At 46.3% G+C, this 12,883-nt stretch overlaps 1 protein-coding gene across 2 annotated transcripts in view; it reads right to left on the bottom strand.

Annotated features, from left to right (window-relative positions):
- The window catches only part of myripb (myosin VIIA and Rab interacting protein b), a 73,385-nt gene that overhangs the window by 8,371 nt on the left and 52,131 nt on the right, over positions 1–12,883 (bottom strand). For both annotated transcript variants that reach the window (XM_078096565.1, XM_078096566.1), the window contains exons 5-12: positions 6,388–6,468; positions 5,440–5,537; positions 5,132–5,212; positions 4,634–4,795; positions 2,560–2,734; positions 1,642–2,168; positions 1,338–1,487; positions 347–1,129 (exon numbers count right to left, since the gene is read on the bottom strand). In XM_078096565.1, the coding sequence (XP_077952691.1) occupies positions 347–1,129; positions 1,338–1,487; positions 1,642–2,168; positions 2,560–2,734; positions 4,634–4,795; positions 5,132–5,212; positions 5,440–5,537; positions 6,388–6,468 (2,057 nt within the window). The remainder of the gene's footprint in view (positions 1–346; positions 1,130–1,337; positions 1,488–1,641; positions 2,169–2,559; positions 2,735–4,633; positions 4,796–5,131; positions 5,213–5,439; positions 5,538–6,387; positions 6,469–12,883) is intronic.

The raw sequence follows: 12,883 nt of genomic DNA, 5'->3' as shown, positions 1-12,883 counted from the left end.
GCTGTCCCTCCTGACGCGCATGCACATAAACACACACACACACACACACACACACACACACACAATCGCATGTACAGACATATACACGCACACAAACACACACACAGGAAAACCACACCGACCAGCCGGAAAAAGAGGGAAGCACAGAGAAGGAGGGAAGCACAGGACGAGGAACACAGGAGGACAGCGGTCATATAGAGAGAGGAAGGTGGGAGGATGAGGAGGGGTTTTTTTTTCGATGGAAAAAAATTAAGTGAAAATGATTCCATTGAAAAGCAGACAGACAGAAACAAAAGCAGAGGAGAGGAGCGGTGGACACCGATGCACTGGCTTCTGTTCCGCGTACCTGGTTGTCTGAGAGCACCCCCTCCTGGGAAGAAGGTGTAACAGCAGGGGAGCTCGCGCTGGATCCACTCCGTCTCACTCCCCCTTTCTGTCCCGTCTCTTTCTTCACGTCTCTTTTATGTTGCTTCTTACTTTGTCTGCTCGGCTCTCTCTTCTCTCCCCTCTTTTGCTCCTGGTCGTCTACACTCTCCTCCAAACATTCCACTCCCATCTCCAACCTCCTCTCCCTGACTCTTCCCTCCTCTCTCAGCGAAGGACTCTTCAGTCTCGCACTTCTTTTCGCCGCTTGTCCATTCACTTGTTCCGCCGTTTCACTTGCCGCCTCCATTTCCCCTTCGCCGCTCCCGTCTCTCAATCTGTCACTTCCCTTCGGCCTTTCTCTTTCCGCGTCTTTTGGCCTCGTCTTCTCCCTCTGTCCCTCGCGTTCTCTATCCGTCTGTCTGTCCGCGGGCCGCTTTGTGCAGTCCTCCTCGGACGAGCTGCTGTCTCTGCTTTTGGCACGTCTGGCAAACTGGCTCAGTCTGGATCGTAGCTCCTCTTCCAGAGGGTCTCCCGGCCCTTGGCTGCAGAGCGACGGCTGGGACCCTGGAGCCAGAGAGTGGGGCTGCGGAGGGACAGGGGGGGGCGACAAATTTGGATCCACTGTGTCCAAGTCCTCCGGCTCGGGTGTAATGGCATCTGATTTGTCCGGTGTCGCTGTGGCCGTTGGCGTAGTGTCGGGTGCGGACTCTTCCTGACTCAAACCCCTCTTCAGAAGGGCACTGAGTAGAAAACCACTGTTCTCCTTTACAAGGGAGACAAAGGGACATAAATACAAACTCTGTAATCAGACGTCAAATCGTGTTTATTTAAAGAAAAGGAAATAAACCAAACAAATTGCTGAAAAGAGACCCTGGGGGGAAAATATTCAACTCTAAATTTCTCACAGGGGGGAATTTAAAGTCGGTAACTAACACTAACCTAACCTACAACTGCAGGGGGGGGGGGGGTACCTGCACTAGTGGGTAGATGGACTCTGGGTAGCTCTGGCCTCCAGCTTTGCTCTGCTCTGCCGTCGACTCTCTCTTGCTTTTCCTGCGTCGCCGCGATCTTCTGACCGGATCGCTCTGCCTCTCCTCAGCCTCGCTGCTGTCTCCCATGACCTGGGAACAGGCAAGTACTTAGTTATGAGGTAGTTGTACGATCCACGCTATACTTCCAATTGAAAACATTGATGGTAAATAATAATGTGCCTCTTACTCCACTGCAGTATATGAGACATCTAACAATACAACACGCAAGACAAAGGTTTCTGACCTTGGGGTTAAAGTTGACGTCCAGTGCCTCAGAGTGCAGTGGGTACGGAGAGACGTTCTGGTGTTGGTGCTGGTGGTAGAGCGGCTGGTGATGCGGGTGCAGGTGTGCGTCCGGCGGCCCTTTCCGCCTCAGCAGGTTGTGCGGCGGTTTGCGGGAACACGCCGACGGCACCGACGAGGCCTCCGAGTCCGAGTTGAGAGTCTCCGTGTTGGTGTACTGGCCGGAGGACGGCGAGGTGACGGGAAGGTGCTGGGTGTACGTCCACTCCGGGTCGTGCTGCGAGTCCGTGTAGTAAGTGTCGTCGGACAGCCTGCGCCGGAACTGTCGCAGCGCGGCGCCCCAGCCGCCCGCGTCGTTCTCCTCCGAGTCCGATCCCATCCCGTCGTAAGCGGACGCCACGCCCGACTCCTTTTCCAACACGCTGAACACCAGGCTCTTCCTCTTGGTCAGCAGGCTGGGCCGAGACAGCTGGGAGCTGTGCAGAGCGATCCAGTTACCGTCTGGGCTCTGGAGCACTGAGGACGCACCTGGACAACACGAAGACACAGAAGGTGTGAGAAGTCCAGAGGGACATTTTGGAAAGGATCTGTGACCTTGACTTCCATCAGAGCAGCAAAACGGAAAACTTTAAAGTACCACTTAATAAGGTTAAAATGTCTTTTAGAAGTTGTATTAAAGAGTCATTATTTCGGGTGATTTTTTAGATGGGCATGAGTTTAATTACTTTAGAAATTTCCATTGTAGCAGCAAGCGAGTTGTATGCATGTAAAAGCGATTTATTCCAACTATTCCGCCCAGCATCATGAAGCTATTAGCAGCAACTGCTTCAATCGAGGCATCCGACAGGACACAAATGTCATCTTCCCCAGGAGAAAAGGAGGACTCAAAGGAAACAGAGTGTGTGAGTGTGCTGTTTACTGGAGTTGTCCAGGCGGTCGACACTCTTCCAGGTGGGTAGAGACGCCGCCTTGGCCTCCCTCTTCAGAGGAGCGTACTCCTGCAAGCCGCCGCCGCCGCCCGCCGTCGCCCCTTCCTCCTCCGGACCCTTATCCGGGGAGTCGTCGCTGGTGAGGGAGAACGCTGAGCGTGACCGCTGGAAGCACACGCATCAAAAGTAAAAAAGTAATTAAATATGAAACATTTGCACTCGCGGACTCACATACACCTCTGCTGACTCCACAATAAGTGAAAATCATATTATTTCTGAAAGGAAATTAAATGACGAAGATTTTGGAGAGCTTGGGAAACTAGAATGTCTTCTGAACTTTGGGCCATTGTTTACCTGAGAATGAGCAGGTTCTTCAGAGAGGTTAAAGGTTAACAGCACATCAGCCAAAAACCGTCACATATTCTGAATGATTTTCATATATTGTAATTATATAATACAAAAGACTCCAGCCCCCCCCCCGACCCTGTGCGGTTTGACGATGGATGGATGGATGCATAATAAAAAAGGAGAACACTTGTTTCTGGCTTGTGCACTTCCGGTCAATTCTGGTAAACTGGGGCTGTGAGTCAGGAATCTCATCAGCAGATGGAGCTAGAAAACAACTAAATAACAAGGGAGGCAGCAGAGAGCTTCAAGTCCCCCTTCTGTGTGTGTGTGTGTGTGTGTGTGTGTTTTCACATGATCCTAAAATCTCTTTGTCATCGAGAGAGAGAAAAAAAGCAATTACAAGTCCTCTCCTTGGCCAGCGATTCATTTGAGTTTAGGATTACGTTTTCTGATTAGATTAGTGTCGGATTTGACAAGAATCATGTTTTGGGATATACATTTGAATAACTTTAAATGTCACAATGATATAGATGCAGTCACTGCTCTGCTAAGAATAAAAGCAGCAAAAGGTTTTGGCAGCGGACAGATTATTAAAAAGAACCTGAACACCAGTTCTTACAGTGGCTCGGATGCACCGTTGACATTACCCAAAGACCCGATTCTGAGGCAGTACGGATTTGGGTGTGCCTCTGCGTGCATGGAGTCTGAGTGAGTGTGTTTGATGAACGGAGCCCGTCCCGTGGCGGGTGCCGAGCAGCTTGGGGGGAGGAGAGGTGGGTGGGGGGGGGTCCCTCGTACTTCGCGGGACTTTGATCTTCTCCGACTGAAACGGCGGGAAACTGAACGGCGACGTCACGGGAGCGCAGCTTTGATGCTTTCAGCTCTCCCGGGACGACGACAAATTCCCTGCCTACCAGGAGCTCAAACCACCACCAGGTGCGCGTACATAGCAGATACGTGTTACTGTTTGTGCTCTTTCTTTGTGTTCTTGTAACCTTAGTAATGACGCATGGTGTCATTTTCTCAAACCTTTTACTCCAGGCATTCCTCTAAATTAGCTTTAATGTTCATGTGTGCCCCATGAATCCATTTTTATTACACATCATGGCGTATTTTAGGGAGCACATTAATACTGCAAATATTCTGACTTCATATAAGATTTAAACGTGGCACATTTCATGCGACTCAAACCACTGGCTTTCAGTACAAGATCCACACCAATATACTAATGAGCACCCTTCGTCTCCACACACATGTGATACTAAATGCTTACAGAGATCTTTTTAAGCGTGTCAAAGAGGGCGGCCGGTCCACCCAGTGGAACACAGACGGAGGAAGAGTTTACTGTATGCTGCGTGACTAGGAAATAGGGCAGTTTTTTGACCAATGGAATCCGGCCCTGGTTTGACCTTCCCTGGTTAACATTAACAATTAAAATACTATGAAGTTCTATTCATTTTTAAGTGCAATGGCTCAAAATTTCACTTTTCCCGCCAAAACAAAGTATTAACACTTATTACTGCAGTATTTACATTTACTGTAAATGTAAAAGAAATACAATCTCCACACCTAGGATACATGTAATTTCCACCGACAGCATTTTGCTTTTACACTTTCCAGCGACATTCGTTATCGTTATTGACTTAAACAGATATGCGTGGTATTCGGTTCTTTTTTTTGCTCTTTTTAAGAGCTTGAGTGGTGGAAGAGACCGACCCAGAGAGAGTAGGAGGTTTTGTTGGGGTCCTGTGGTCCTACAGAAGAAGCTTGAGGCTGAGACGGAGAGGGGAGGTCGCTGGGCTGGATCAGGGAATGAGTCTGAGGCCAGACAGAGTCATACTCCGTCTGCATCTCCGAACGCTTCCTCCTCTGGATGATCTGAGGAGGCAGAGAGGGAGGAGAGAGAAATTACAATGAGTGAGAAAGCTGTCTTTATTTAAATAGAAATAATATAAACAATTGAAAAAGGCAAAAGGGAAAATGCAGTCACGTGCATCTTTGCCTATTAATCTTCTATAATGAAACTTTAAAACCAATAATACAGAATTGTCATTATTATTATGCACCGGCATCCTACAACCTTTAACGGCTTAATGGTCAACCAACGCTTTATATTTTCGTTTTCTAGTTCTTATTTACTTTTGAATGAGATCAACTAAACATTTACACACAAGGGGAAACTAAACAAAGCAGATAAAAACTTACTCAACCTACTTTTTGTACAATTGTCGTGGCAAGTTCCTCTATGAGCTCTTCTTTGTGGTCCTGCAGATACCGAGCCTCATTCTGCTTCTCCTGCACGCATGGACACACACACACACACACACACACACACACACACACACACACACACACACACACGCATGCACACATATGTATAAAAGTCTGTGCAGACAAAAAACGCGGCTGCATCCCGCTGGTGAGGAGAGGAGAGAAGCAACAGCCCATGACAGAGAAAGCGGGGAAGGGGAAGAGAGGGGAGGAGGGGGGAGAAAGCGAGCAGAAACAGTCGGGTGTCTCACCAAGCTGTCGCTGAACTCCTCTGCCTTAATGATGGCCTCCTCTATCGCCTCCTCAGCGACGCGCAGGGCGACCGTGAGCGTCTCTGCCATGCTGTGTCCTGATGGCAAACACATGAGTCCCACACAAACACGTCGGAGATATTTAACCTGGTGGAGGTGCATTGTGGGTATTGTAGGCGGCAGGTTTCTCCTGTTCCGCTGCGTATATTTTTATACTATTTTTGGCCATTGTGATGGACAGTGTGATAGAAGTGCAATGCTAAAATGATGGAGGACCTTTGCGTTTTACACTAATGTATCCCGAGCATCCCTTCGAAAAAACAACAGTTGAAATCTTGGGTGCGTTTATTTTATAAAGCAATTCATAAGAAAACAATGCAATGTAGCGCTAACTGTCCATTTGAGCAAAGCTGAATGGAAACAGAGATTCTGCACACACGCTGCCATTATCTGAACAACTCATTACTACTAGCAAACAAACTAAAAGCTTTATCATTAGATTGAGGCTAATGTGGTTGTTTTCATTTTTATTAAATGGCACGTGTCATTGCGGGTCTAAATCAGTGTGCATCATTTGTTCGAGGCGTGTAATGTGTATCTTGTGTACCGTAGTTTTATGTTCGTCTGAGTCTATGTGTATGTGTTTTAATATTTGTGTAGTTTAATGATCAAATTGCAATTGCAATTGACGTAAGTGTTGTGCAGCACTGATTTTGCATCCAGCCCCCCCCCCCCCCCACCCTCTCGACACGTGCCCTTTGCAGAATGTTCTCTAAACGTTAAGGCAACACGTCAACCTTTTAAGAAAATTGAATCAGGGAGAAAGGGAAAAAAAAAATTTGGCAAACACAGCAGGCAAGAAATGAAGTGGAAAAAATACAGCAGATTTTTCTGTAATTGGAGCTGAAAGTTCCCGTCTGCACCATCACAGAAACTCTGTCTGCTCACCTTCACTCTGTTTGTAGAAGGCGGAGTCGCTGCCACAGATGCTGCCATCGTTGTCGTTGCTTCCCTCGTGAACGCTGCTTTCTAAAGACGGGGGGGGGGGAAGAGGATGAAAGCCTTCCAACTGACGGCTGTCACAGAAATGAACTATTCAGCCCATATCGTACCGGGATAATGTAACTGCATATTCTTCTACACTGTTGCCACAATAAAAGTAGGTGTGCACGATGCTGCCAAACAAACCCCTTTTTGTGCTCTTGTCAACTACATTCACAACGCCATTTTGTCAAGTTTATGGTTTGGTTCTTTGCTGCCTTTCCCTATTGTGCATTAAAAAAACAGGATAAGAAATAACATGACAGTTGAAAGACAATGATAATTCCCTCTGCCTCATATACACACTGTGCACATGGGCGTCACTGTGCAGTCTGTTGTTTTCTTTATAGATCTTTCAGGCCAGGTCTCGTGTGAGTTATTGCTAGATTTCTATGTCTTTTTAAAACAAACTCAGCAAAGTCACAGCAAAGGGATGTTAATGTCATCCAAAGTGAAACATTTGTTTTCATAATTCTGAGACAGGTCAAATTACAGAGCTGTGAAATCCCATGGAAGGTGTAGCGGTTTGCCGTATCTCCGCCTTCAAAAAAACCCCATATTCCCTTAGTGGCCCATTACCTCCTGTTAGACAGCTCTCTTGTGGTTTGCATTAATCGTGTGCCTGCTCATGGTGCAGCTGTTAAAATGAAGGGCGTAAATGCACGTGCAGCTCATTAGGGGGACATACTGTCAGACAGAGCAGGCAGTGGAGGGTTTTGCCCGACAACCAAGGTTGAATATAACACTTGAACGAGTGCAGTAAGTCATCTTAACTGCACACACTGCAGGAACATGTTTCAGTTTCATCCCCTGACCACAGCGCGTCTTAAACACGGCGGCTCCAGATTGAAAAAATAAGAGCACCCTGGCTCGGGTTCTGCCTCTGGTCCCTACCTTTTCCACCTGTAAACCAGAGCCAGAGCCAGAACCAAAACCAAGCCCGTCCCAAAGGCCTCGTTCCAAAACTACGGCCCTTCCTGCTGACAAAACACAACCACACTCCTTGACTCCTGTCCGTAGCCAACGTGGTCCTGCTGCTCCTCCGTTGGACAGGCAGCAGCCTTTGGCTGAATGCACAGACGGAGTCGATGCCCCTTGGGGGAGGTCGGGGGGGTTTGGTGTGAGTCGGCCTACAAGCAGCCAGAGCCGCTCACCCATCTCTGCCACACAGTAACACCGTCAGGAGTACAGAGCAATCGCTCTTCTACGCCACAATTAGATGCATTATAGAGGATTCCCGCAAGCGTGCACCTACTAAAATACGTATGTTTTCCATAAATTAATAGAATTACTTCAGGGGTTTAATGCGCCCAACATATGAATGTATCAAGTCAGGCGAAAAACAACAACATCCAAATCCAAGAAGCCGGCATTTTCTTTCCCCCCCTCCCTTGACAGCAGCAGTAACACAGCCAGCTGTCAAACATGTTCCACCCTTCCAGCTTCACTGCGAGACGGACCGCTGCTCGTCAAAGCAAAGTCGGAGCGCACTGCCTGTGAGCCAGCAGTCACACACTCTCACGTTACTTGCAGTGGCACGCTGCAAACTTTCTACCCGCGGGCGACATCCACCCCCCCCTCACTCCCCTAAGCAGTCGCTTGGTACCACCCTCCATTCCTGCACCTCCATTCACAGGCCTCACACCTCCCAGTCGCAGAGCACCGTGTAACAACTCCCAAAACCATTACACGCTCCACCCGTCCTTCACTTCCCGGAGTTGTTTCAGTCTGTTCGACAGAGCCGTGCTGTTGCCGCTTGGTTAGAGCTGAATTATGGTTCCTGGGAGTGTGCGAGGTGACAATAGGTGGGGAAATTACCTGCAGCGGCTCAGGACAATGAAGACACAAAGGGAACGCTGTCAGAGAAAGTGAGCCGCACACAAGACACACACACACACACACACAAATGTGCAAAATAAAAAAGTTCCCGAGGATCCTTATCAGGTGAATTCATCGCATTCATCCAGCTCACCGATTACATTTCTACGTCAGCCTCTTGTCACAACAGCCCTGTCAGCAAAGTGGCCATCCATGAGAAAACAGTGTCACCTGCCAGTCACACGGATGCAAGCAGAATGTCGGTCAGCTGGAAAACGTACTGAATATAATTTTGTTAGCTCTTTCGGTTCAATTCCTTTTGCTGGACGCAGTGGTAAGACGACTGGATTCCAGAGATATTTGGCTTTTTCACCACATTATCTGACGGCCAAGGCTGCATTGCTGACCGAGGCCAGCAGAGACTCAACTGTGAATATAAATTCAAAAGAGGTGTCTGAAATATTAAATGTGTGTGACAAGTGATGGTAAGTATTGAGATACTTTACTAAAAGTCGTGTCTCAGTCCAAAACTGTCCTCCTCACTTCCAACTTGTGTGTTTTCTCTCCATGATTGTCGTCTCACCTCAGTCCCTCACCACAGGCCGTTCCGCCATTCAGGGCTGAGGAGGAGGAAGTGGCTCGATATTGGCATGGCAACAGCCGTGGTCTGTATCTTCAAGGGTGTCTGAGGGAGTGTGCACGTGGGATTTATTTAGTTTAGTTAACGTTTAGTTAGACACAATATGACACTCAAATAAAGTGGATAAATATTGTGAGCTAGAGAGAATTATTTAAGATAATCCTATTGATTTAAAAATATTCCTTGCAGCTCTTTGTCTCTAAAATATGTGAAACCCAGCAGACTAAAGAAAATTCAAGTAACGATCTCAACTAAACATTATAAGAGCTTAACTATTAGACCAAATAACATTGAGCTGAAACATGTGGTGTTATTGGACCACTTAATGCAAACAAAAAAATAGAATCCTTTTCCAAACTGCACATTCGATGCCAGGATCAAGTCGGGTTAAATACAGGGTCATTAAGAGAGAATATATGGAGAAGCAGAGGGAACTAACAAACGACTGTAGAAATAAATGAGCCAGTAAAGTTCCACTTAGAGCTAACGTTCCTGAAGTGCCAACAGCAGCAGCAGGAGGAGGAGGAGGAGGAGGAGGAGGAGGAGGAGGAGGAGGAGGAGGAGGGAGAGTCCAGACGGTTTACTTTCAATTACAACGCGACATCTGCCAGCGCACATAAACAACGTCCTCAGAACAAAGGCTCAACTGACAAGATGTCTGTTCACATCGGGGCAGGGGAGATAGTGAGGGGTAAACAAACAATGGATTTGTTTCTTTGGATTGTGAGATGATCGTTTCACTCGCCGTGAGATGATGCCGATGCTAATTGAATCTGCCATAAAATGACAATAGGATGTTTTAGGATGAAACTACCCACCGTTGAAAAGGGGATTTATTTTAAATCCATAATATAGTTCTTCCAAGTTGTGCTTGCAGCATTTACAAGGATGTGTGTGTGTGTGTGTGTGTGTGTGTGTGTGTGTTGAGAATATAATTGGTCCCAGGGCCGGCACAGACTTCAAAGTTCAAATCATGGAGGTGGAATGAGAAATGAAGGAGCAAAAATGTTTTTTAGTAATGAGCAATAGCTTTTATTATTTCATTATTTCATTTTTGCATGTTCATAGTGAAAATACTGTCACCTGCGGGCGACTGCGCCTCGGCATAATCATTCTAATCTGGAGCATCAACCTAGGCAAGAACAATGCTGCAGACAAACCACCCAGAACGCAGCCTGCAGCAATGGAAAAGGAAAAACTATATATCAACCCAAAACAAGCCACCGCATGAAAGAGAAACATAAAAACCAGAACATAGCAAAGAGCTAATTAATGAGAGAAAAATGTCGGACTGGCTCTTCTGCTTGCAGCACATGAAGATACGTGGGATGTATACCGCGTTTGGTTAAAAATAGAACCAATGTTAGCATAAAACAATAGCTGTTTCTGATATTAAATGCACTCTGTACATGACCTCACATATACCCCAAAAGATGCAAAGTACTCCTGCGGAGGATGAAGATGAAGTGATTCTGAACAAAGGCTTTGCAGACAAAATCAGTTGTAGCTGCTAAAGTTTTCAGTACATCCCATTTGAAACACATTAGTCCACGAGTGCAGGCCAGCTGACGGCACCGTGTGTGTCACACAGCTTCCTGCTCAACGAACACATGCAACAGAAATGTGGAGAAAAAGTGACGCTGAACTTGAATCACATTGCTGTATAGTTTTCTTCTAAAGCTTTCGATGAGTAAACTCTATAGAGGTCAAGAGGTCAGTGTGTCTGTTCACGCAGAGGAGCTGAAGAAACAAGGTCACGGAGCCGATAAATTGGCCACAACTAACCTGCTGCACTATAGTTCAATGTTGAAAGTTGAGATGTTTTTTTAGTACATTATCAAGATTAAATACAGTATGAATGAGTAGAGTTCAAAACGGTTTGAGAGGTGAAAGATGAAAAATATTGAGTTAAGCGATGATGTGACTAACATGAGTGTCAGTGCACTGAGAAGCAGTCGCGTGTGCAATAATGAAACCTGCAGAGGACAAAATCACTGGCACATCAGAGAAGAGGGAAAAAAACCTGCAGTGGTGAAGTACTCCTTTTCTAATTATACAAATGTAATCATACAATAAAAAACTTGGTTGTCTTGCGAGGTTATCGAGTGCAGAGCTGCTTCCAGTCGTTGAGACTCGATCCTACATTCACAAGGACACCGTCTCCTCCTTTGTCATCCTACTGAAAAGACAACAGCAGCCGCAGAAAGCTTCAAAAGACTCTGCTTCTCCTCTCTATCTCTCTCGTAGCACAGAGAACAGCGTGTTTGAAGGTGATAATATGTTTGAGCCTTTCTCGAGGTTACTGTCATATAACTGGAAGCCTCTCACAATAATTTGGAGAGAAGTGACAGCAAACACAAAAAGGCAGGAGAAAAGTGGCACCGCAGTAATCCCCCATTCAAATGGAGGAGATTTAAGTGTCGAAAAATACATTTAAAGGGATGATTCCTGCTTGTGATGCGTCATAGTGGAGATTACATTGCTCCATCGATGGAGGGTTTTATGATGGTATACCATTGGAGGATGAACTAAACCCACACTTTGATGGAGACATGTAGTGAAATATAGCCCAGTCGTTATCAATATTTGAAGTATGCAAAGGAGTATTACATTACATGTCATTTAGCGGACGCTTTTATCCAAAGCGACGTACAATAAGTGCATTCAACCATAGGGTACAAACTCAGGAGAACAAGAAACAAGAAAGTGCAATTTCCACCTCCATGATTTGAACTTTGAAGCCAATTTACAATTTGCTATAGATGAGTGACGTTACAAGTACAATTTAAGTGCTACAATTTGTTAGTCTTCAGTCGAGGTAGAGTCTGAAGAGGTGTGTCTTTAGTTTGCGGCGGAAGATGTGAAGGCTCTCTGCGGTCCTGGTGTCTTCAGAGAGCTCGTTCCACCATTTCGGCGCAAAGTGGGCGTTAGCACAGAGTTTCCAAAGTTGACTGTCAGGTCCTGGGTAAGCAAATCTTTTCCGGGAAAGAGAAGTAGTTCAGTCTTGTCGGGGTTGATTTTCAGATGGTGGGCGGTATGAGGGACGAGTCAGAAGTGTTTGTACTGGTTCTACAGCAAGCGGCTTCTCTAAATTGAGACAAACACCACTCGGTAAATATAAAGTTGGCTACAATTTAGCTTAGCATAGCACCGTAAAAAGGGGAAACAGCTGGCTCCAACTCAGTCACAGGTGACAAAATATGCATACATGCACCTCTAAAGCTCACTGCAGATAATCACACGACATCCCATTTGTTCAATCTCTGCAAATATTAACGTATCAGAATCGTTTGAAAAGCGTTTTATTTCTTTAACCTTTTACCACAAAACTATAAAGCTGCACCAGCGTAGAATCCAAACTTCAGTTTGTTGACACGTAGCATTTAGCGCACTAAAGACTAAGAGTGTTTAGTGCTACAGTGCTTCATTAATGCATGTAGAGTAACTACAACCACTTCATTTCATCCTCTACAGGCGTCAAGGCATTAATTATTAATGGAGTAGGTACCACCTACTGAGGTATACTTGAAAAGGTTTAGCGAAGTGGGAATTTCAGCCGCTTAAGCAAACAAACGTAATGGTTGGATGATTGCATTCAAATCTCTTCTTCTCTGATGTGTTATTTCTTCCCCTTCACGGGACTGTAAGTGGTCACTGACATTTGATATCTGTGACTGGTCACCCAGGAGCATTCCTGCCTTCCCCCGGAGACGACACAACAGTCCAAATCCCTCCCCGCGTTCCCATCCGGCACGTGATAGACGTTTAACAGCCGCGGATCTCCCTCGCCCACCGTCGCATCAGCTGCCGCTTCGCACTCGAACAGAAGTGATTTAACGAGAACAGGCCGCCTGGTGATGATAAAAGAAATCAGCTTTGCTGGCACACGCATGGAGGGCGCCTATGCAGTTCGCATATGGTTATCTAATGGTTTTCTATATGCGA

Source organism: Gasterosteus aculeatus, chromosome 21 (assembly GCF_964276395.1).
Source record: "Gasterosteus aculeatus chromosome 21, fGasAcu3.hap1.1, whole genome shotgun sequence".
NCBI lineage: Eukaryota > Metazoa > Chordata > Actinopteri > Perciformes > Gasterosteidae > Gasterosteus > Gasterosteus aculeatus.
Note: the sequence above shows the minus strand (reverse complement) of the source record. Positions and strands in the feature narration are given on the sequence as shown.